The sequence below is a fragment of the Lissotriton vulgaris genome, chromosome 2_1 (genome assembly GCF_964263255.1).
Source record: "Lissotriton vulgaris chromosome 2_1, aLisVul1.2, whole genome shotgun sequence".
NCBI lineage: Eukaryota > Metazoa > Chordata > Amphibia > Caudata > Salamandridae > Lissotriton > Lissotriton vulgaris.
The window spans coordinates 1,738,408,793-1,738,435,408 of record NC_141687.1 but is presented as its reverse complement, the minus strand read 5'-3'; the positions used below and the strand labels follow the sequence as shown (position 1 = coordinate 1,738,435,408).

General features: G+C 43.2%; 1 protein-coding gene across 1 annotated transcript in view; it reads left to right on the top strand.

Moving 5' to 3' along the window:
• LOC147733211 (mucin-5B-like) overlaps positions 1-26,616 on the top strand; it is a 1,334,855-nt gene that overhangs the window by 1,173,339 nt on the left and 134,900 nt on the right. Inside the window, exon 24 of the mRNA XM_086956056.1 lies at positions 3,427-3,537. Coding sequence (XP_086812182.1) covers positions 3,427-3,537 — 111 coding nt within the window. The remainder of the gene's footprint in view (positions 1-3,426; positions 3,538-26,616) is intronic.

Below are 26,616 nucleotides of genomic sequence, written 5' to 3'. Positions count from 1 at the left end.
GCCTTCACATCCCTATGTACACAAATTTGGATTTAGGTTAGTATCTTTAAAACTATTGAACAGATATACACCAACTCACAAAAAGGCATTTCCCTGAACCTATGTCTACCTTTCTGCCAAACTTGGTGTAATTCAGTTCAACCATCTTTAAAGTTCCTACGGGAATTAACATGGGGAAAAACGCCCCTTTTCCCAGTGGGTATATATTACCTACTGGCAGACACCAGTAGGCAGTTTTAGTTAGGACCATGTTTCCATAGAAAAAACATTTTTTTATTTACAATAACTTTGACATTGTTGTTTGAAAAGTTAGCTCAGGGAACTATCACTGCTCAATTTCAATGGTTTTGTAGTAATGTAATCTGAGCCTAATAATAACGTATCTATAACCTTTGTTTATTTCAGGGAATATACATATATATGTATCTATATAAAAAACACCTAAAACACTTAGGGGGCTTATTACGATCTCGGTTGGAAAGCCTCCAACCTGAGGGAGGAGACTTTCCGACCAAGATCCTCGGGTTCAATTCCGACCGCACCTAATTACAATCTAGGCAGTCAGAACTGAAGCTGGCCGGTCATTCCGACTGAATTCAAATGGGATCAAGGAGCCCGCCGGCCAATCGGAGACCAGCCCATAATCCTAATGGGTGGCTTATCCGAAGCTCGGTTTCCCACAGGCTTTCCATGCCGGGCTTTCCTACATGGAAAGCCTGTAGGAAAGCGAGTTTGGGGGCTTCTATCAGGGCATCCTTCTCCTTGTGGAATTTGGTTGGTAGGCGAGGTTGCACCAATAGCGCCCTCCTGTTGATCTCTGCACCATGTGGCAGGCGCCTTGAGCTGCCTGCCACATGGTGCAGAGGCGGACACAATCTCCCATCGCTCAAGGGGAGCTTGTGTTGCGGCTGGTTAACGGCTGTAGCACAAGCTTCAATTGACGAATGGAAGTATGCGACAGCGCTAGGTGCGGTCACTTTGTACTTCCGGTGTTGGTCGAAGCTGCCTCCAACCAACATTGTATTAAGACCCTTAATACTTAGAACAATAAATACTTACATATCCTTACCTTTAAACTATTACAACAAATATGCCTTTGCCATTAATACCTTTACAACACAATTCATTGTAATGGCATACATGGTAAAGGCATATTCATCGTAAAAAGGAAACTACTACGTCCCGAGAGTGGGCTCTCTGGGACAGAGTCACCGAGCTGGCCCCTGATGATAGTGTCCCCAAAGCCTTCAAAGGCTACTGCATCCCTATATGAGATGAGGTTAGTTAGAGTTAGGAAAAAAATATTTGTTTTTTCCATACAAGCCAAAATATAGTTGTACCTTTAATTTATAATGTATGCACCATCTTCACATTATTATAAATACCTGCCTTTAAACTTTATTTTGGCCCTGGGGAATGGGGTCCATGGGGCCTCATGAGGCTCTGTGAGGAGGATGGCATGGACCCCTTCCCTTTATTTTTTAATACAGCCCATGGAGATGGGGCCCCTGGGGACTTATTAGGCTCAGGAACGAGGGCCGCACAGCTCCCTCCCCTTTTGTTTGGGTGGTGCCCAGGTGATGCGATCCCCAGGAAGTTAAAATCGTCAGAGATGGGGGCCAAGCATCTCCTCACCTAATTTTTACATTAGGCCCCAGAGGGGGGATCCCAGGGACTGACATCGGCATGGGGAGGAGAACTGCATGGCCCCTTCCTCTTTTTTATGAATATGGTCCTAGTGAATGGGGTCCTTGGGCCACCATTGGCTTTGAGAGGGGGGCCATGCATAACTTCCAGTTGATTTAACATATCTGACCCCGGGTTATGGAGTCCCTGGGGCCCAACAGTGACTGGGGAGAGGGGCCCTACACACACCCTCTCCCCATACATATGAGAAAATAATGTCAACCACCATTTATTTTGTCACAGTCCCCAAGGGTTTCTGTGGGATTGAGGCAAAAATGGCTAGTTGTTAAAACCATTTGGTAAACCTCACAGGCCTGGGGGGCAAGCCCTTTAATTGCTTCCAGCAACATTTTTCAAATGTTGCTGGCAGCCAATCAGATTGCTCGCTCCTATGGGTGTCTTATTCCCACAGGAGAAAAATGTCCTAAAAAAGAAAAACCGCCCTGGGCCAATCAGAATGCTCTACCTTTAAATTGAATGTCCCGCATGACTCGGGCGGGAGTCCCTCTGACCCAACTGTTTAAATATACAAATATTTCTGTAACTTAAGTTTTCAAAAACTGCCAAATGGATTTACGCGAAAAAAGCAAAGTCTGGGGATCAAGCTTTTGCTTTCTGTCAAATTTGCTGTAATTCTGTTCAGCAGTGTTTGCGAAAGCACCTCTGACAAATGTCTTTGTAAAATGCATGCAGTTTTTGTATTTTGGAAACCACCTTTTTTTCTCAGTCAATGCATGATAGATACCCCAGAAGCTTCCATGCACAATGTAGGCAAAAAGGATCACTTTATTGGAATGTTTAATGAATATTCATCAAATGGTGCCAAAGTTATACACAAACCAAAAAAGGTATTTGCTATGGAAATGCTGACCTAACTATAACTAGCAAGTGGTGACTACCTGACATGTGCTGTACCAGCATATGTTGTTCACTAGCTGACAGATAATTACGATTTAAAAAATAAAAATTGGCTCACTTGACAGCACAGGTCCAAGCCCATAGCTGTGACATGTTATTTTTTTCCCAGTAGTATTTATTAACTCCTGTTTCTGTCTTGCATCCTATGACCCAAAGATAAAAGTTAGAAGGGGTCAAAAAGTCAATTTGATCTTACTCAATGGCACTCCCACAGAAGCTGGTATAGCGGGGCTTCACTAAGCCCTTGTTACAGTGCATAGAGGTATAAAATAATCCAATGTTAATTTAAACCAAAAACACCTGCGCCCTATAGTCCACAAAAGTGTTGTTTTGCTATGTCAAATCAATCATATACCTATCTGCAAAGAAAGAATCATGGGTACTAGCAGTACATAGAGATGAAGTGAACTATTGTCTGTGTCACACATAGTATGAAACAAAGCATCTGTTGTGCATATTTTCCTGTAGAGTATGTGGTTACTTGTTTTGCATGAAGTACTGTGAGCTAGTATCTCACATAAAATTTGCAGAATAGAAAATAACACGCATGCAGTTTACTCAAAGTGATATTTTCAGGATACTTGATCAAGAATAAAATAATTTCAGGAAGAATGTATCAAAATTTCTATGTAAACCAGTCTCCCTTTGGCCAGAAAATATGGAATTTCTTGTTAGGCACAATTCTTCACTTATGCAAGAGTATGCCCATGTAATTTTACACTATGCTAACTGGGATAAATGGGTTGTTTTATTTACATCAATTTGCATTGTATAACATTGAATGCATTGTATCTCTGATCAGCCCCTGCCATTACTTTGCAGCCACCATATCCAGCGCTACAGAGACAACAACAAGGACATCGAGCACGTATACTACTCTTGTTGTCACTTCCAAGACCTCAGCTACTGAACACATTGATTCAGAAGTTCCAAGTAAGGCAGTCAATGTTTATATTTGTGTATTTATCAGAATAATGAGGTGATAAATATTGAGTATCAACATTATGAAATGCAGAACACTGAATACTACTATGTTAACAAGCTAAATGTGTAATTGTATTTTTACTATTCCTAACTCCACATATACTACAGTTAATATTGTTGCAGCGTGATATGAAAATCATAATCTTGGTGTACCACTCATTATTCAAATCAGTTTCAACTGAACGGATTACCTTTCCTCTAGCGTAATAGGAACACTGTATGATTTGATCAAAGCTCTCTGTGGATTACTTCAAGTTCTTCATTGGCCTGAATGTCTTCAGCAGACTTCATGTTCCAATTGTAAAATGGTTAAGTTAACCTTTCATTCTTCTGAAATTGATGAAACATTTTGTTTTGTAACAGTATTTTTCCTTTAGGACAGGTCACAATATTTGTTGATGGTGCTATGTGAGTAGCTCAGCAGAGCTCCTGAGGCCCATGACTGTTTAAATGTATCTCTTGGTTTCTGTGCAATGTGTAAGTTGACCAGATGCAACTGTTTACATTTTCACCAGGTTTTCCCCATACTGTTCTATGGCCTCTAGAAGTCAATATTTTCCAAGCTAAAAAAGCTAAACACACTCCAAAGCCTAACCATAGTGTTTAAGAGGCTGCTTAATCTGCGTTGTGGTTTTAATTGTGTTTGGAAAGTGAGTGTAGCACTTGCAGTTGGCTAGAAAAAGTAATCTGTTTCAGTACAAAAAAAGTAGTGTTTTTGGTGGTTTTAGATTTGGGCCTTACATGCACAGTTGAATAGGAACTACAATTTATAAATTGAGCCTTTGTGGGTCCATGAATATTCTGACTTCATGAGCACCTCCCTGCCTCCCGCACACCAGCTTGTGTTTAAGATCACATGCTCCGTATTACAGTTTCTTACTGGTTGTTGCATCTGTGCTCTGGCTGGCTCCTGGGACAAGGGTTTCCATTGGATGTAGGGATTAGAGTTTGAATTCTGATAGGCTTATAGGCCTGGTGTTCTGATTGGGTTTTAGAGCTGGAGTTTCCTATGGACTTAGGGCTTAGGGTTTGAGTTCTGATTAGCTGATATGGCGAGGGTTCTGAGTGGGTTGGTTAGGTCAAGGTTTCTAATTGACCAAAGGATACTTGATCTAGGGCTATTTAACCTTAGGGATCAGTGCATTTCAGCTTGGGAGTTAAGAGTAATGGTGGAAAAGACAAGGACAACTGCCTATTTGAGCCTAGTAGGGCCAGGTCGAAAAATGTCCAGGAATGCTGCCCTTTTATACCATTTTTACTGATTACCAGTCAACACCTAAACCCATCTACTTCCACAAACATAATAAAACCTTTCAGCAAATGTGCACTCCTCAGTTTCAACAAACAAACCCTACCCACTCTTCAATATCCTAACAACCTCTACAAAACCCCATTACACACCATACCTACTACATAAGGGCACCTTCACTCTCATACAAAACTCCACCTGTTCTGTTCCACTATCAAATCCACACATCACAAACACAACACAAACCTACAATATATTTAACCTTAATGCTTAGAAGCTCACTCTTGCTTTTCATGTAAAACACCAGCTCTACACTCTAACTACTCCTAACAGACCCTTTCCCACAGCACTACACATTACTCAACCCTCTCTCATAGCAACCCCATCAACATCGTCCTCCTCTTTCTGTTAAAAATACAAAACCAAACAATCCTTAAACTTCACTACACCTCTCTCTGTAGTTGACAATGGGTTAACAACTCTGTCATCCAGAATGTATTCTTTGGACAGCATAGTATCCTCTGCCATAGACATAATGGAACAGGTCTTGGTCATGCTACAGCATGGACAGTCACAATTGCCTTCTATAATGCTTTTAGGCTGGACGTTACAAAATCTACGTTCTGGATATGTGCCATGGCATCTAATCAACACCACGTTATTGTTTTCTGTATTTAACCTTACAGATAATCACTTTGGTACAAAGAGGAGCAGACTAAACAGTGCTGAGCATTGAAAATCTGGAAAGATTACCATTAACTGTTACGGAAAAACCTGCAACAGAATGCCTAATACAAGGGACAAAGAAAAACCAAAGGGGATGATGTACGGAGCGTTGACAATACAAACAGTCACCCCCAGTCAACTGATCTGGGTTTAATCCATCACCGTTATTTAGCTCACTCCTCCACACTAGTTCAGACATGGCCATATGCAAATCAGTCTGACCCTGTGCCTCATGGGAACAGTCCAGCCCGAACTCCCAAGCCATGTCTTCCCTGGACCGGAATCAAGCTTCCCAGGACCGGTTTCTGGCAATACAGCCTTTGGTTTTTCTTAATACATGGGACAAACACTCTGCCTGTCACAATTTTCCATTTTCAATATTGTTTGAAACATATACCAGCTGGCGTGTATGAAAGGTTGGGTAAAGAATACATAAAGTCAACCTGGTAATTACCATATACACACAGATGTTGGAGTGGGGGGGAAAAGAAGTATTTCTTAATGGTACAAACCGCAAAAACACACTAAGCGGTAAACTTTTATGCCAGGGAATTAACATACACAGAACCTGTGACAGTTCTTCAACCAACTTATCCTGTCATCTGCAAGGTTCTCCAGCTGCAGTTATAGATCCAATTTTTAGGCAGCTTTCTAACGGGAGCTATATAATGTTGAATGATCACAGCTGCTGTGGAATGTTGCCAGGAATAGCCTATCCCGTAAATGTGTCAGCCAGGGTCACTTGTTTTATGCAAGTATTGTTACCTAAAACTAAGACAGATGGGGAGTCGCCATTATGGCCTTCACTGAATATCTCTTCTATACAAATTGATACTTTTAGCAGAATGAAAGCCATTCTTTTACAAAAAAATGTGCCACCGACCTCATCCAAAGAGACATATAAACTACAAGTTGCAAGGTCCTCTGCAGAGATACATGCCCTTTTGTCAACAAACTGCCCTGTACATTTCGTTGAAATGTTAGGTCATATCTTAAACATGTCTGATTCCAGTGGTATTGTACATGTATTTAAGACCTTTTTTTCTGGACTGTTAGCACCTTTTGAAGCAGTCCTCAGCATATTTCCAAACTTCTTGCACTCTGTGTTCGGCAGCCTGCCTCTCATTTTGGGACTCGTAGCAGGAATACTATTTTTGTTCCTTCTGCTCCGATGTGGCAAGTCCGGTCACTAGCGACACCGAGATTACCAAAGAGAACACTCTCCTGTCGTGAGTGTTCTGAGCGCATGATGCAGATTCTGGGCCTGACTCATTTAAGAGATCTGAATACCACATGGTTTCTATCATTCCGACCAATCTGGCAAGATTGCTTCTTACCTGTTCAATGATGCCTGCTATGTGGAGAAGAATGCGTGTTGGACATCTGTCTAACACTTCTATCAGCACAGCCAACGGACGTTGATACTTTGCTTGGTTCAGTAAGGGCCCATGCATTGTGTTGTCCCCAGCGGCTACCAATCCTGATGACGGCATTCATTGAGGTCTCACAGGCGCAATCAGCTGACGGTGAGATACGTGGATCGACAGGCACAGAGGTACCTTCTCCATCTCCTTCGAACATTGCTAATGCAGCTAACACTGACGGCGATGCTTCACATTTTTGTGCAATCGGTTTACTTAACGAAGTGGTCCAACTTTCACATACTGTGGTAGACAAATTCTTTACCAGCTTAGAAGATTTGATGTTTTCTCCAAACAACGAGAACGACTTTTGAAGATAGCACACAGCGTTCTATGGAACTCTGTATTCAAACTTCACTTTTCAAAACAAAACTTCCAACTTTAGAACTCTATTTTTCTGCGATTTTACTTTTTCCGAAATTGAACACTTTTTTGGCACAAAGTAATCTGCTTAAAGTAGAACTATTCATAGAGAACAAGAATTCTTTGAATACTTCCAAGAGACAATACTTTGACCCTGTATGGTCGGTCTCACCTTTTTTCTTCAGTATTTAAGAGCCATTTCATAAATGTAATTTCATGACTCATTCTGCTAGCATTTCCAATGTCAAACTATATGTTTTGAATGAAAACAATGCTTTTAAAATGTGTACAGCACATATGATCATTTTCGTGTGCAACCATTTCGAATGCATTTTATGTATTTTGGGTGGGATTTTACACATTATGCTTTAGATATGTTTTGAATGCGTAGAATTTAGTAATGTCGAACATAATAAAGTGGAGTGGGTGTTGTATGGCGTTTTAGGATCCGAGCGAAATTTCCAATTCATGCCCTTATATAGGTACAATTTACATGCCCTAATATATACATAGAAATCATACCAAAGTTTAAACATAGCCCATGCAGTTCAAATACAGGCATGGCTACTTCCACTCGTTCCAAAAAGCCACAACAATTTCTTGGAAAAATCGACTTAAGCAGTCAGGGACATCCCCTTGCTTGAATATTGATTTGTCCAAAAATTCATGGAGTTTTCAAAGAACTACAATTCCCTTGGATTTCTTTGATGACGGTTTTATGTCCAACTTTACATCCAACTAGGCACCTTCCAGGTATAAATATACCTACACTTGCCCTAGCAAACACACAGTAGTTCGGAGCAGCTCGAATATCTACTTGCCCGATGCAGCTCGTTACAGCAAATGCAGAAGGAAGCCGACCCCCTAGCTGATGCACTGATCGAGAAGCTGTCCTTTCTCTCACTGAGAATCCAGCTCCAGTGTTTCCAAGCTCCCCTTGCGGGGTGTTGGGAAATCGAGTCCCGAGACAGAGATACCAGACATCGTTCATTCTAAAACCAATGTACGGCGCGGATTAAACCCTAGGAGAAATCTTGGATAGAATCTTGGCAAAGAAAAACTAGACCTATGCAACACCACACTTACTTCTTCCCTCATACTGGACTTAGGTTAGGTACATTGGGTAGGTGTATTTTAGAAGCCCAAGTTGAGTACTTTTAGCCTTTGTTATTTATGAATGTATTCATCTATGGTTTAGAAATCATACAATGCTTTTACAGTAACATCTCATAATACTCTTCTCGCTGTATGCATTATACTTTACAGTTTGTTTTACAATTGTAGCAGTTCACTTTACTTGCATGAGAAAGAAGACTGTTCAATAAACCTTTTATTGAAAACGCTTGTCTCTCTATTTCTCTTCACCTCTGATGAAACGAAGCATGCACGATTGACTGAGTAAAATATTTATCTATTGTTTCCATGACTCTGAAGATACGTTTTAGTCTTGGGGAAACAAAGTTGTCATGTTTATGCTGTTGTCAGAAACTAATCCCTTCTTGTTTATTCGAGAAAGTTTCTAGTGACCTCTGAGCTAGCTGGCACTCACAATTAAGTCTAAAATATTCAATAGAGACCTAATAGACATAAGTCCTACGTCAAATCTATAGGACATATTATTCCAATGCACAGAGCCTATTGGGAATATAGGAACTACACTACATGGGTAGTGAATGTATAACTGTATAGGTGAATAAATGGACATGTTATTGATTCTTTACATGACTAGCTAGGTGTGTCAATAACTCTATGAATGAGTGATGGTGTATGAGTGTTTGTATAGGTGTATGAGTACATATAATAGTGCTGTATTGATAAGTGGCTGCATGTATGAGTAACTGTATGGGTGAATGAATGAATGTGTGTGTATAGCTAGGAATTAGTCAGTGGATATATACTCACTGCTATTGATTTGTCTATGGTTTCAAAAATGGTAGTCTGTATTTTAGAGTGGGTGTATCAAAGGTTATATTAGGGTGTGAGGAGGGGCATCAGATTATCACGTTGATGATGTCATCAGTGAGGTCATCAGTGATGTCATTTGAGATGTCATCAGTGATGTCATCAATGCTGTCACTGACCATATCATGAGTGATGTAATTTGTGACTTCATCAGCAGTGCATTGCAGGGGCACAAGTTATAGTAAGCTATACTAACTATAACTTTCAAATGTCTCTGGTTTTGTAGTGGAATGTCCAACTAACTATAACGTCCCTGAAACCTATAGTTTTTTCAGTGAATTTCTAAGGTTTGTTAAATGCTAATTTCTAACTATAATGTCCCTGAAACCTATGATTTATCTCACACCAGTCAATGTCTGGGGTAGGACCACCCAGGATGGCAGGTCTAACAAAACTCTTCTAATGGGGCTAAATTGTTTAACTGCATTAACATTCTAAGAAATGTGTGTACTAGTGGATTTTGACAACTTAGGCCCTGACTCAAACTGAAATATACAAAAAGGTGATGGATGGATTACTTGAACTAATCTCAGCCACTTGGACTACAACTGAGCAAGAAAATTCCACAAACCATGCAAATCTCTGTGCAGGAGTCAGAGTTATGGGTTAGGCACTGTGTACCACATCTGTTAAATACCGGGTACAATAAAGTTCACAAACTGCATTTTATTTGTCCAGGGTTATAGGTCACATTTACTGGTGGAAAATGTCTAGAAAATATTGGCGCATGCAGATATTAGGGAGGAAAGCACAATAATCTGCATGGTGTACCCCTTATTGAATAGGATAACTAGTAGATAAGAATCATATATAGACTGAAACCTAGACTGCAGCAGATAATGCATGTGTTTAGTCTGGAAGGACAACAAAAGTGTACAAAAGAAGAGGGTCTTTAGGGGGTAATACCAGTGAAAGACCAAATAAGCAAGAGCCAACACATGTCAACTACTTATTTATTTATGTATGTATGTCAAAACAGTTACTTCTTGCAATGGGGCTCTGTCAAAATAAAATATATGCCTTGTCACAATAACTTTTCTTTGCCTGGTTTGGTAGGCAGAAACAATCAAGGTACATATTAGGAGAGGCCTATAGGGCACAGATTATAACCATTTATGAGTGCATACTAGCAATTGATAAGGTAATGAGTGACAGCATCAAAATATGTTGTGTAAAAGCGACTGCAGTGTCTATGATATATTTATTTTTCCCTTTATTTTATAGTTACTACATTTGTTAGGCCTGCCAGTTCTTTAAGGATAACCATGATGACATCAGCTACCACTTCCACCAAGGCCGAAACATCTGGGTCATCAGCTGGTGTGCAAAGTAAGTAAAATAGAGGACCTCGGGTAGCTTCTCAGTCAAACTGCATAATCAATATTCAAATCACTCACAACCTTTCCTTCATTAACCTAAGCCTGCTGTGAGGCTTGCTCAAATCACTCAATGGTTGTCTGTGTATCTCTATGCAACCAGAAGGCCACACTATTACATTCAAGAATGTCTAACCGTACTTTCCATTCTTCAGAACTTTTTAAAAAAGATTCTTTGGATAATAGCAGGCCATGTGTAACCCAGGTCACAACATTTATCTGGGTCAACCTAATGTGAGCTGCTCCACAGAAGCCTATACCCTGCGTGACCAGCGGGATCGTGTGACCATAAGCATGATGCCAATCTGAAAAAAACTGGGGATTAACCCATATTTTAACTCCCCAGAATCCTCTCACTCCATTCCAAAGTTCAACACTAAAGCTGCCTCTCTGATAACTCCATTAAAGGTTCCATGTAGACAATTTGTGGCTCTCAAATCGGCAATGAATGTATACTATATAGGTGCACGCAATTTTTTAATGCATGTCTGCAATTGTTGTTCGAACCTTGAGAAGCAACTTTCCCATTATTCAAAATGTATTATTGCATTAGGATGTGTTAGTAATTATTACTGATCACTTTATTGCATGGTTAAAACCAAGACCGACAGTATCTCACATTTGTAAAAAGTGTAGGGGCCACTTCTCATTTAATCAATTAAATAAAAGCGTTATTATCACTAAACCGTAAAAAACTAATTTCTGACCATTATTAATATTTTGTAAACGTGTTATGTTATGGTCATGGCAGTACACATCAGAGGCTGTGGAAAATACACAGTGTGAAAGACACTAATTAAACTGTGCATCTTGGCGTCGCCATACAGATGCTTCCTTGACTACATTGAAACAAATAAAATCTCTACAAAAGTTAGTAAATGGCAGCGCTGAGAATATTGGCATTTTTGGTTATCAGGAGAACCGGGCCTGGTCAGGCAGGACCTCGCTTTGTTGCCACCATCCTCATGAAAGTGAGACCAACAGAGATAATGAGCATCTCCGCTCCTCTCGTACAGGATGTTTTGTTTGCAATGCTGAAAGTACATGTTGCCCTTTACTGTGTGAACACAAGGAGATAATGGACGGAGCGCTGAAACTTTTCAGACACTCACCTCCAGTCACAGATCTGGGTTGAATCCATCATCATTCGCCACCTAAGTTCAGACCCAGCTATATGCAAATCAATCTTGACCCTGTGCCTCATGGGAACAGTCCAGCCCGAACTGCCAAGCCAGGTCTTCCCTGAACCGGAAACAAGCATCCTGGGACAGTTTTCTGGGTAACACCCTTCATCAGCCAGGCTACCTTGAATCCAGTGGCAAAGAGAGCAAGGGACCCACGTCTGGGCACACCCTGCCAAATTAGGGCTAACAAAGCAAACCCAAGGAGATGATATACGGATCGCTGAAACTTTTCAGACACTCATGCCCAGTCACAGATCTGGGTTGAATCCATCATTGTTCTTTAGCTCACTTCACCACCTCAGTTCAGACCCAGCTATATGCAAATCAGTCTTGACCTGTGCCTCATAGGAACAGTGCAGCCTGAACTGCCAAGCCAAGTCTTCGCTGAACGGGAAAGAAGAATCCTGGGACTGGTTTCTGGGTAACACCCTTCATCAGCCAGGCTAGCTTGAATCAACTGGCAAAGTGAGCAAGGGACCAATGTCTGGGCATACCCTGGCAACTTAGGGCTAACAAAGCAAACACAAGGAGGCGATGGACAGAGCGCAGACACTCACCCCCAGTCACCGATCAGGGTTAAATCCAACATCGTTTTTTAGCTTACTTCGCCACCTCTGCTAGTCAGTCGGCAGCAGCGGTCTCATCCCCCGCTCCGCCATCTTGCTGGACATCAGACACGCTCCGCCTCAGATTAGCTCACTGCGGCTGTATCCGGCGCCATCTTGAGCTATCAGGGTCCTGCTCCTTTTCAGTCGCTGATCCTAGGCGATGGTGTCACTTCCACCTATAAGTGGCGCTGGCACCTCCTGGGCAGTACAGCACGCCACCAGATATAATTTTTTGTGGCATAATTGGCCCCCAAACAGGATAAATGATGGGGTTGGAGCAGAGCTCTCAGCTCACGCAACCATCCACATCAGCTCTGTAGCCCCGCCCATTGAGGGGGGCTAGCTACGACACATATATACACAGAGCAGTTACCCCGGCACTCTATTTATATATCCATATTATACTTCCTTACATTAACTAAACACAATCTATATATATACCACAGATCATGATGCAAGGGAAAATAACAGGAAAAGGAGAAAACCTCAAGCCAGAAATAAATCAACGTTCAAAGAATATTACACAACAGGTATATAGTGTTGAGCCACAAGCACAATTATGTGCAGTAATCTTTGTTTCGACAAGTTGGGTTGTGAAGAAATTATCTCAGATGAAAATACCAGATTTTCAGAATGAGATAAAAAGAAGAACCATGTGTGAGTCAGAAAAGAATAATCCACTAGTGAGGGAGAATTATTTTCCTTTGATATCTACTTGCGAATAAACACCTAAAAGAAATGAAGGATATTTGTCTTTATACATAACTCCTGTGATAGAAAGTTTCACTCATCATTGTGGTGTTGGTTTTAGCTATAAAGACTGTTCTGTTAAACTATAGAAATGAATGATTAGAGTGCCGGGGTATCTGCTCTGTGTATATTACTGTAAAACTCACTTTGTGTTTTGTAACTATTGATACCCTAGGCAGTGGGGTATCTTACCCTGATTGGCACCTATTAGACTATCTGGTGTATAGTTACACCTATATGACGCCTAATCTGACAATACTTGTATCTAACAAATCTGTCTTGAAGTGCGATTAGTTTGACTACCTTGTGTGTTTTTGTACGACACATATATATTAAAAAGAGTTGGACTTATAGACGACCCCTAAGTGACACCGCAAAGAAGGGAGAAAAATTTGGCACTAAAATCTCCAAGTGTGACTGTCTGTAATCTGTTGGCTAAGAATGTTTTGATTAGTTTCCAGGCCAAACCCTTTACTCCAATCTCGTGCAACTGGTCCATTAGTGAGACATGATGGACCGTATCAAAGGCCGCAGAGAGGTCCAGCATAATCATGGCAGTTGTTCCTTCCTGATCCAGAGTAGTCCTGATTTCTTCAGTGGATTTAAGGAGAGCAGACTCCGTGCTGTGTCCCCCCCGAAAACCATACAGGATAGGGTCCAGCACCTGTCCCTCTTCCAAAAACTGACTGAGTTGGGTGTTCATTATTTTTTCTGAGATTTTAGCAAGGAGTAGAAGACTAGATGTGGGTCTAAAATTGTTAGAATCGTTTGGATACAGGTTCATTTTTTTCAGCTGAGGGAGTATTAATGCTGATTTCCAGGCTTTAGGGAAGTAGCTTTAATAATAATAATAATAGGGAGATTTGTAAAGCGCCTAGTTACGCGCACCGGCGTGTCCCCGCGCTGTGACAAGTGGAAGCAACAGAATCAGGCAGCCAGAAGCAGTGCAAGTCTAGCGGATAAAGAGATGGGTTTTAAGTTTCCCCCTGAATCTGGATTCAGATGGTTCCTGGCGCAGCTCTGACAGCAGTCCATTCCAGCTTCTGGGTGCCAGATACCGGAAGGACCTGCCCCCCCATCCGAGCTTTTCTTACTTTGGGGACTTTCAGTAGCCCAGCACCGGTGGAACGCAGGGCACGTGATGGCTCATAGCGAGAAATCAGGTCCCGCAACTGCACTGGTGCCTTACCGTGCAAAATGCGGTGGCATGTACACAATGCCTTATACTCAATCCTGCTTCTCACTGGGAGCCAGTGAAGTGCCTGGAGCACTCTTCCCGAGGCCGACCTTCGTGGTAATCTCAAGACCAAACGGGCCGCGGCATATTGCAATACCTGGAGACGACTGATGTTCTTTCCTGTCGCCCCCAGATATAGCATATTGCCGTAGTCCAGTTGCGCCGTTACCAGGGCATGCATCAGCGTCCTACAGGCCTCCACCGGAAGCAAGTCAAGAATCTTCTGCAGGCTTTTTAGGACACCGAAACATACCCCCACCACACGCCTAATCTAAGGTCCGAATTTGAGGTCAGCATCAAGCCATAACCAAGATTTTTGGCTTCTTGACACGGTGTAGGTGTCATCCCCAGACAGAATGGCCACCATGCCGACGACCACACCGACGGGCCTCCCCCCACCACGAGCACCTCTGTCTTGCTGCCATTCAACTTTAGGCAGTTGGCAGACATCCATGCTGCCAACTCCTGCATGCAAACTCTAAATTTCTCTGCAGCAAGACCGGGTGCGCGTGATAGGGAGATGGCCAGCTGCGTGTCGTCGGCATACAACACTATGCGAAGCCCATGGCTCTCTACTATGGTACCCACTGGGGAGACATACAGGTTAAAAAGAGTTGGGCTCAGGGACGACCCTTGAGGCACGCCCTGACCCAAATTAACCATTCTCGAATAGTAGTCTCCCTGCCTGACCTGAAAGCCTCTATCTGTCAGGAAGGACTGGATCCATTTCAGTGCAGCACCAGAGATCCCACCTTTGTTCAGACACTGTAGCAAGATGGCATGAGCTACAGTGTTGAATGCTGCGCTGAGATCCAACAGGATCAAGGCCATGGTTTGGCCTTCATCCACCCCCTGCCTCATGGTCTCAACTGCCCTAAGTAGGGCCGACTCTGTGGAGTGCTAGGCCGGAATCCGAATTGAGTATCGTGAAGGAGGCTTGCCTCCTCCACAAACTCCATTAGCAGCCTTCTCCGCCACTTTGGCCATGTAGGGTAACAGGGAGATTGGGCGAAGATTTTCCAATTTTTCGAAGCTAATGTTTGGCTTTCTAAAAACATAGCATTTATGATGCCCGTCAAAGTTATTGTGACTGGTTCAGGTGCTAGCTTTAGTATAGAGGGAGGGCACAGATCCATTGGTGACCCTGATTTTATTTTCACCAGAAGTGTGTGGATGTCTGAAGCTATGACTGGTGTAAAGTTATCGAACTGAAGCACTGTACTTTTTTTCCAACATTCGGGTCTGCCATGTCTACAAGAGATGTCTTCTTTGTAGATACTATGAATATAACTTTATTGAAAAAAGAATTTGCTATCTTATCACACAATTCTAAACTCGCTGTGATGGAAGTGGAGGCTGTGTGTGCTAGCGCCGTAACTGTTTTGAATAGTTCTTTGGTTTAGTTTTTTGCCAAATTTATTTTATTTGCAAAGAGCTCATTTAGTTTTATAAAGTAGCTGCTTATACTGTGCTTGGCTTTGTTTGTATTTGTTTTTTTCATTCTCATTGTACTCCCTCCTCCAGATTCTTTCTAGGTGCTTACAGATCAGTTTTTTTTCTCTAATGCCTTGGGTATACCAAGGTGACGTAGGTCATTCCCTGTTATGATGGAGGGTTTTCTTAGGCGCTTACTTATTACTTGCTGCATCCAGCCAGTTTGTATAGACAGACCTGGCCTCATCTAAATCTACCAGAAGAGTAGGAGAAGTAGAGGTCAGTTTGTCATGTAATTAATTGGCTTTCACCCTATCCAATGCTCTACTGACAGTCTGTTTTTTACTGGTTTCTTTGTACCTCGGTCAGGAGGCGTCACCTCAAAAAGCACTGCCCTGTGATCTGACCAGACCACCGGGAGAGTGTTAGTGAATACTAGCTGCCCATTATTGGAAAATATGCCATCGAGTGTGTGCCCTGCCTTATGTGTGGCACCAATAAACAGTTGTTTTAAGTCAACGGTACTCATTAGGTCTACTAGTTTTAACGTATCTGGATCACAAATCAGACTTTTTATTGTGTAGTTAATTAAAACCATTACAAAAGTAAAAAGTACATCATATAAAATTGGTCAATATGCGTGCGAGATTCAAATTTAAAAACATTGATAAAATATATGTTACATGTTAGGGTGTTATTTATACTGAACTACATTATCCGATATTGTGTTGGTTCTATACAGAGAATGCCCTTTTTTTCACAAACTTAGTCTCAATTTGGGTTAATCCCTTAACTAGTGAAAAACGGCAGATGCAACTCTACTTGTCTCAAGATTGAGGAAAGTTTAGTTCAATCTACTGCGTGTTTATCTGAGACTTACAGCAGGGAGAGGATGGCACTACGGCTTCTTGGATGATTGCGGTTACAGAATTCTTATTAGTTCTTTATGTTACAACGTGAACTTCTTACATGGTTGCAAATACAGAGGGGCAGATTTATGTTGGGAATGCGCCATGTTTGCGTCACGCAACTGCGGCGTAAACGCGGTGCATCCCTACAACCCATTTACAACGTGACGCATCTAGGCAGATGCGTCACGTTGTAAAGCCCTGCCCCACTTGTGGGCGTTCCGGCGCAGGGTGGGTGTTCCGGGGCAGGTGCGCCTCGCAAAAGTGGCTGAGTAAAATCTATAAGATTGCACTCAGTCACTTTCAGGCCAATGCTGCGTCAAAACCCTGCGCCTGCTTGAAGCAGGCGTAGGTCTTGACACAGCATTGTAAAGATGGGGCACCCCCGAGCCTTGCTGGAGCTGCGTCGCGCTTGCGACGCAACTCCAGCAATGCGCCACCTTAACAGCACAGATGCGCCACGCCTCTGTGCCGTTTTTGCCCCATGGTGCGCTGCATTGTAAATGCGGCGCAGCATGGGTGGCGGAGCAGCGGCGCAAAATAACTGGTGCATCCCTGGGGATGTGCCAGTTATCATAAATCTGCCCCTATGATAGTTCTTATGGGTTCTTTATGTAACACGTGTTCAGGATTTTTAACAGCTCTTTGCCGTGACACCTCTTTTATTTTCAAACTTCAAAACAAACTTAACTGATCTGCAGATTAATTGTGGGTCTGTTGTGCATAGGACTTGTATAATAGCTGAGCGGCAGGTGCGTATTCCATGTTCGTTATACTTCGCCTTTAACCAGTGCCGACGTTCCTGGTCCAGTGCAGGACAGATGCAAAATAAGTGGATGAGGTCTTGTTTTGCGGCCCCGCATAATTCACACTCCTTGGAGTCTGATTGCCTCCAATCCGGTTGATCTGCATTTGTTGGCAAGTTACCCATCCTTAAGCTGAGGTATTTCAGTTTGAGATATGACGAAAAGGGGAATCCGAGATAGGCTGCGGGTTTGGACGTGTTATACGATTGAATTATCATCCAGGCATGCGAACGGTGACTGAGGATTGACTTGTCGTTGATCAGCAAATGCCTGTTTGCTGCCTTTATGACTACTTGCTTGAATGAAGATACCGGGAGTTTGGTTTGCCATAACGTAGCAAGTTCGGTTGTGATAAGAGACAATTTTAGAAACTTGGTGTATTGAGAATTGGGACTATTATGCATGGACTCCCACGTGGCAGATTTGATTTCTGTTTCCCTGTGCATCAAGATATTGTACCAGAACTTAATAGTCTCGTATTTTATTTGTAGTTCTTGAAATTGTAGACCAAACTCAAGTCGGACCTGTGTCGGAGAGGCATTACCCGGTAAACTGAATACCCGCTTATAGACTCTAGTTTGAATTTTGTCTAGAAGCTGTGCACTTTTCCCATGATGTAACACACTGCCATAGGCTATGGTAGGAAGTAGTTTGGCTTTGATGACTGTCAAAAGTGGATTAAACAGGGGGCTTTTTAGCTGCTTGGAAATACTGTTGAATGCGTGTAACAGGGCCATTCCCTTTTTTTCGATGACATTGAAGTGCTGGGAGAAGTTACAGCATCTGTCCAATTGTATTCCCAAGTACTTATAGCTATCCACTACTTCCAGTTTCTTGCTATCTAGAAAAAAAAGTGATTGTGCTTTGCATAGGCGAGTTATTATCATGATCTTTGTTTTTTGAGTATTTATTTCAAGAAGGTTCTGCCTTGTATATTCAGCCAGTTCATGCAGGAGGCGTTGCAGACCTATTTTTGTCTGACTGAGAAGCACCACGTCGTCGGCATAGGAGAGGTGTGTTAGCCGTAGGGTTCCTAGCCGTGGTGGGTGGGCGTTAATCCCATCCAGCCTTGTGGTTAAGTCTGCCATGAACAGATTAAAGAGATGGGGGGCCAGTACGCAGCCTTATTTCAATCCGTTATGTGTACTGATCTTGCGTGTTAGCCGTTGCCCATTGGCAATCTTTTACTGTATCCAGGTGTCTTTGTATAAGTTCATTATAGGATTTAGAATTGTGTCTGGCAGGCCCTGTTGCTTTAATTTGGACCAGAGTAGTTGACGGCTGACTCGGTCAAAGGCCGCCTTGAAGTCAACAAAGCAGGAGTACAATGCTTGATGGTTTTGCATGCTCTTTTCGGCAATTATACTTATTGCAATGGCGTTGGCCATGGTGCCGATGCCCCTGCGAAACCCTGTATAGTTTACCGGAATCTTCTTATTATCGTCAGACCATTTTATAAGGTCAATCAACACCAGGGATGCATAGTATTTTGCTCCGGCGTCGATAAGTGCTATCAGACGGTAATTGGCTGGGTTTTTGCGGTCTCCTCCTTTATAGATAGGGTTTATTATCGCCCCTCTCCAGCTTTCTGGGAGCCGTCTAGTATTACTTATTGATTTAAATAACTTGTTTAATTTGCACGCCCAATATTGGGGGTCCTCCTTGTAGATAGCCTGGGGGACACCATTCGAGCCTGGAGCACTATCTTGCCTGCTTCTCTTAATTATTTGTAGTGTTTCTATTTCCGAATGTGAACTGGATGTTTTGTCTTTACATTGCTAATAATTGCTCAGACTGTTTAATTGTGCCAAGACGGGGGTCTTCGAGTTCACTGCGTTTAATGAGTTGTGAGCTATTGTTGTGAGCGACGACAAAGAGCTTACTGAAAATGTATCAAATAAATGTTTGACCCATGCCTGTTCCGTAACACAGGTCACGTTTATTGTTTGTGCTGGTCTATTTAAAGCATTTACCTGTGACCAGAATGCTTTGGTGTCAGATTTCTTTATATTATATAGCAGTTTGGTCCAGAAGTCGGTAACTCTAGGTTTTTTTTCAGTCCAGATTTGTTTCTTGTATTGTTTCCTTACAGATCGGATTGTTTGCCAAATGCATGATTTTGTACTATGACCCTTTGCTTGCCTCATTAACTGCCGCAGGCGACTTCTTACGGACAGTATGATCTTACTGGGCTTACTGTGTGTCTTTTGGTTGAAATTCTTGCCTAGGTTAGCTCCGGTCTTTGGTAATTTGTTTAGAAAGGCTGTCCATGTTTCTGCACACAGTTCGTTATCGTTGGTTATTGTTTGCAGTAAGTGCCTTGCCTCCTGTGCTATTAGCGATATTGATTTACTTGTCCACCTTATTCTTTTCAAGTTGATTGTTGATAATTCCCCGCCTAATGATCGGGCTTTAAAATGTTTGGGTGGTGCCAGGTTGATTTCGATGTGTTGCATTAGATGGTCACTATCAGCCGAACATAGAATTTGGAAATTTTTAATTAACCCCAGTAGAGGGAGCGAGACAATGGTATAATCCAAAGTTGAACTTTTGGAGGGGCCTATATAGGTGTTAGAAGGGTATTTATCCTGTTTGGTTCTTCCATTGAGTACTCGCAATCCGTGATTTCCCAGGGCCCACATCAGGAGTCTCCCCACTTGGTCGATCTTCTTGGAGGGCGGGATCTCCTGTGATTCAACCGCTCAGAATTCGTTCGCAGTGATGATATTGTCCTCCTCTTCTGGGAGCTGAATAATGGGTTGGGGTTGAAATCGCCCGTGAGGATTATCTCCCATGTTGGTTGATCAAGACGGATGCCAGATATTACATTGTTGAATAGCTCCTTTTTTATCTTCATTTTGGGATGGGCGTATATGTTTATTAGAATTATGGTTCCGATGCCAGCGTTGGATAAACCCTCTATTTTGATTATTTGCATATCTGCAGTGGAAGAGGCCAGTTTGGAAGCCTTGATCTTTAATGCAGTGTCTATGTAGACCGACACACCACCCTTTGCTCGACCATACCGCTGAATGCGAGTTGCACTGACATGATAACTGATTCTGCCTGGAACGTCAATTGGCTCTATCAGCAGGGCGATGATGTCATAGGCGGCCCAAGTGAGCATTTTCCGTTCATTATTTAAGATTTCTTTAGCACCGGCGATGTTCCAGGAAAGGACTTTTACTGTGCCTCTTCCGGTGTTGCACGCCCCGATATTAGTTCAGTTTTCCATTGGGCCTAGCAGTTGTCTGTTCTGTTGCTCAGTTTTAGAAAATTATGCACCCCTGGCACCCTGCAGAACGGAGTATGTATGTCGACTTACCCCAGTATGAACTTCTCCTTTGGTGCGCTTTCTTAACAGGAGCGAGGGGTAACCTGTCGTTGCCTCCTCCTTAAGAGAGATCCCCCATTCTTCAAATTTCGTGGATTCATTTAATAGCTGCTTAACAATTTCTTCGCTTCTCCAAGTCGTAAGGGAGCCTTCCTTGGCAGCGTTGTTCCCAAGATTGACAAATTCGATTGTCAGTAAGTCTGTAGATGATATATGGTTGAGGCTCGGGATGGCCAATGTCAGATGTAAGATGTTTCCTCGGTTTAGATAGTCTTGTGTGCCTTGCATTTTGTAATTAGGTATAAAAAGTAACCTTCCAGTTGTTGTTGATTTTATGCCGTACTTGTTGCAATGCAGCCGAGTTCTCATTATTTTATTGCTTCCGTTTTCCTTTGCCTCATCCCTTATGTTTTTGACCTGATGGCTGTGGTCGTCGTTCCAAAGTCGCTCTGATAGCCTGCTTGCCTTGGTTTTTACTTTATCAATTTTTCTTGATTTTCCGCCTGGTTCTGTAATTGGCCTACGATCGCTGTTGGTGGTCGTTTTTTCAGGTCCTATACTTTCTGGATGGTTGTGCTGTTCTGTGATGATCTTTACTTCTAGCCTGTCGTGCTTACTCTTGACAACTTTTGCAGTGACTAGTCTGGTGCTGGCTTTATCCCTTTTTGAGGTGATATTGGTTGTCATAGTTATACTAGGGTTTGGAAAAACTTTGTGTTTATTATCGACGCCTTTGGTCACTACCCTTTGGCATCCGTGCTTGTTGGACTCGTATATACTGTGCTCTTGTTTCTTTTTTTGATGGTTGGTTCCTTGCTGCATGGCCCAGGTTTTTTGCCGTAGTTTGTTCCCGTTGTTATTTAGCTCTTCCTTGAAATTCCCTAATGTTCTATTCAATTGCTAGCAGTCATAATCTATGCTTTCCAGACTCCAGTCCACACTACTTGATGTTGTGGCTAGGAATGCATTTTCGTCCTTGTTTGGGTCATCTTTATCCAAGCTTGTTACGTAGGTGATCTCCTCTGATGTTGTTGATGTTCTTGATCTTTTTATTTGGGCTTGGTTGTTACGACGTTCCTCTTTAACGGTGGGCTGTTCCCCTTCTGCTTTAGAGCTGCGCTTCCGGAGACTGACCCGGGGTTTTGGTGTTTTTGTTAACAGATAAGGTCCCACTTCATTGCCAGATTTAGTTTTTGCTAATGATTTTGGGCATTTAAAGATTGGAAAGTTGACCTGGGCCTGCTTGGTAGCAGGCATACGATTTAATAGTTGGTTTCTGTTTTTCCTTGCACGTTTTTCTGCCTTTTTGTAAGAGGTTGTTTGGTGTTCGAAAGTTTTTCACTGTGCTGTTCGAGCTGTTCTGTTTCTGATGATTAGTGACTGATGCTATTCCAGGCTCCTGGTTTTGTCCCTGCGACGTTTTTCTCTTCCTGTGGTTTATCAGGTCTTGTTTTCATTGGCGTGTTTTGTTTCAGCTCGTTATCTGTTGTTTGTTGTGCTACTAGTATTGTCGGATCTACCTTACTTTTTACACAATTTCCTATTTCTTCTTTAAGGGCGCCTTTTTGTTGAGCAATGGAATCTCTTCCATTTAGTATTCCATTGGGTCCTTGGTTTGCATACTTGCATTCCTGTAGGATGTCTTTGAGTATGGATGGCAAGTCCTTCAGCTTGTCCAATATTGGGCTACAGGTGCAATTTGGGAGCTGAGACCAGGGATCAGACCTTTCCAGAGAAATGTCAAACAAGTGTCCTATAGTGTCCAGTTTTTTGTTTATACTAGATATATGTTCAGCTTTTGTACGCATTAAGTGGATTTGGATATCCAATTTGTCTGACTGCAAGTTCAGAGTTTTGATCGAGGTTTCCAAAATTTTGCCCAGTGCACTGTGTAAATTGATTATGGATTCCAGATTTTGGTTGAGCCCGTGTGTTCCCGCTTGCTGGTTTGACGTAGGTTTACTGTGTGGGTGTTCATCAAGAGCCGATAGAATTCGGTAATCATCCTTTTGTTTGAACGGACGGCCTTTGTATGGTGATCTTTTTGCAGATGATGGTTCACTTAATGCTGACAGGAATTTCTATTATTGATGGTTCCTGATGACATACAACTTCGGGGCAGATGACCCAGGCTGAATGTTCTAGGATTTCTGCGTCCTGAATTGACCCACTGGATATCTCAATTAAATTATTATTTACTAGTTCCTGGGTTAGTAGATTACTTCGGTACTGTTCGCATGCGATTTCTCCTTGTGCCTCTGTTGTATGACCTACAACCTTATTGTATAATTTATTGTATAATTTAATTTACTTGGAACCAGTTGCATTTATTTGCTTATCTTCTTTTGCGTTACTGGGCATTTTTCTTGTATTCTTGTCTGAAAAAATTTGGGAAACCAACCAGGGATTACACCCCTCAGTGTCCTTGCTGGCTTTTTGCTTTGTTTGATTTAGACGTGAGTCCAGTCTAGGGGTCAAATGGTTATTTGGTTGTTCCTTATGTGCGACATCTGTATTGCTAGTGTTTTTATTTCCTTCATCATCATCAATGACTGGTGGATTACTGGGCCTTGGTGCATCTAGATTTGTATCGTTTGTTAATAGGACTAACGGAATAGGTATCGTTGTGGTTCTTTGGAGCTGTGTATTTGGTGTATTCTCTTCCGTAGCTTTTTCGCTTGGGCTGTCCATTATCCATTCAATGACACCTGACGACATTGTGTGGTTCATTTTTTCTTGGGCCGAGACGTAACTTCTGTTTTCCGTGTGTTCTGTGTGCACTTGGGTTTGTATTTGTATCTTGTGCTTATTGTTTCCCTGGGCTACTTGTGAGCACTTGTCTAGTTCAACTATCCCAATGCCCTTTGCTGAAGTGACATTTACACAGGGCTGGAACGACTGTGGAATAGCTGACTCCATAGATGCCTTGCTCGGGGTCATGGGTTTTTGTAATCCATTTGAGGTAATTGGCATTGAGTAAATTGCTGTTCCTGGATCTTTCAGAAATGTGAATTTTCCATTAGACCTAATTGTGCCAAAGATTGAGTAGATTGGTGGTATTAGTGAGGTAGTGGGGGGATTGGCTATGACGTCTTTGGAGGGACTTGTGGGTGCTTTCGTTTTGGATTTCTGTTTCGTGGTCTGTGGGGGGTTCCTTCGTGTCCGCCCGGAGCTCATTGTTCCGGCCGGCTTGACACCCAGGCTTTACGAGGCTTCTCTCTGCCCTTAGGGGGCTGTGCACTGCAACCACAAGAGGCTTTTAACTTGCGTGGTATTCAGTAATTGCGCAGGTGCTGGTTAACGATGGGCTGACCTATTCTGAACTCCCCCTCTGCACACAACTCCAAACTCCTCTTCTGACGGTGGCTGATTTTACTACTGTACACCACCACTGGCACCTCTTTCACCTCCACCACTCAACCCCCTCCACTACTCCTCACCGGATCAGCTGCTCACTCGCAGAATGCTGCTGCTCCTTGCAGGCTTTAGTTGCTGACTGTGCTGCTGTCAATATCGTTGCCGGTGCGTGACTCGCCCGGCACTGGCTCTCCTCGGTCCAAGCCTCTCTTCTCTGCTCCAAGCCGAGCTCCTGTATGTCTGGCACTTTAAACGCTTTAAACGCTTCACAATGCACTTTTAAATGTGCTTTTGAGCGCCTCAGGTACCACGGACGCCTGCCCTGGCGCCGCCTCGCCTCCCCTCCTAGCGAGTTTGTGTTCGGCCCCTCGAGGCTTAAGGGTACTATGGGCACTATGGGCGCTAAGGGCACTATGGGCACTGTGTAGCGCTACGGCACGGCACTTCAACCACCGGCGTTTCAGGCGCTCCCGCTCCCGCTTCTGCTTCTGCCTCTGCTTCTACTTCTCTGGTGCAGAGCAGAACCAAGCGGTGCGGTGCGGTGCGAAGTGCCTCAATGTCTCAGGGCAAATCAGACCACGAACTCTCTCGGCCCGTGCCCAGCACCCACTTCCACTTCAGTGCGGTGCGGTGCGGCGTGACGTGTCTCGGAGCCTTTTGGGATACTTCGGAACTACTTTGATGCCACAGCACGCAGGCTCCCGGCTCCCGGCTTTCGGCTCTGGCTCCCTCTACGACACCCGCTCTCGTTCTCGTTCGAAAACAGCTCTACAGCGCCTCCTCCAACGTATCCGAAGCATTTTCAGCTTCTAATTGTAAGTTGAAAAGCCCTAATATAGTATAGGAGCATGCAATTATCTCGTTTTCCAAACAGCTGCCAGCTTGTATTATAAACCAGTTTCTGGGTTCAGGAGGTCTATAAATAAGAGTGCCTTTAGAAGTGTAGTGGTGCAAGAGGTAGAAACAAAAAACTAGTATGTTGCATTCCATATTGGATGAACATTTAAAAGTTACGTTTATGGAGTTTTGATATATTACTGTTAAGCCACCACCTTTCTTAGCTGGCCTATTTATTGTATAGCAAAGGTAGCCTGGGGGAGTGGGTTTCGCCAAGTCTGGACCAGAGGCTTTGTCCGTTAATGACTCAGTAATGAAGGCAATATTGATTACTTCTTCCTCAATTAGAGATGCACAGACAATACTGTGTTTAACTAAGGATCTTGCATTCAGTAATACACACTTAAAGTCTTTCCCCCCCACACATCCTTTCCTACTTTTAAGTATATACTGTGTAAGTTTCTCCTGTTGAGCAGTAAACATCGGTAGGTTTGTCTTGCATCCAGGGCATAATTTATAATCGGTTGGAGGTTGCCGGCCAGGTAAAATACAAATGCACAGTGGATTATGCTTAATGAGATTTAGGCTGTGTAATGTGCTGTTAGAGTGAACATATGGCCTGGGAAAGTTTGTGTCCAAACGGGGTGGGGGCTGGCGCTGTGCATGGGCGGTGCGTGGACGGGAGCAGATGGGCTTGCCTTAGGTGCGCCTTCGGCAAGCCAGCGGAGTGCCTGCTGCGCGCCAGCTTCCTGTTAAGTAGGCAGGTTGGGCGAACAACTAGCCGATTAACCTGCTTCTAAAATGGTGGTTGTGTCTTTGTAACGCCGACCCCTGGAGTGAGGGTAAAGGAAGAGCAAAGTGACAAAAATACAATTAGTTGAAGCTGAGATATGGTTTTTTAAAGATTAAGGGCCTTAGGACGATGAGTCCGCCCGCACCATATTGGTATGGGAACCGCCCGACCATTGATCTGCAGTTCCAAATACCTAATTACAATGTGAACGCACATGTTGCAGTCACAAACTCCCATTTACCTATGGGAGCTTGTGCTATGGCTGTAAACTGGCCATAGAACAAGTTCCCATAGAGAAATGGGAGTTTGTATGAATCCCTGAGGCGTGTGGCTGGCACCTCATGGTGCCTGCCACACGGTGGAGTTATTCACAGGGGGGGCACCTCTGGTTCCGCCTTGGCCCCAAACCAGAGACCGCAGGGTGAAGGGGTCCCTGCTAGAGGCCCCAAAGTCATTTTCCAACAGGGTTTCCATGTTGGAAACCCCCGGCATGGAAATCCTGTTGGAAACCAACATCGTAATCCCTACCTCTGAAATGCCCTCTATAGTCTCGGACTGGCCAATGGACTTCTTGAACCTGTCGGAATCCAGACGGAATGACCGGCCAGTTTCACTTTCAACTGCCTGCATCGTAATACAGCGGTCAAAACTAAAACCACAATGAGGCTCAGAAGCCTCTAACC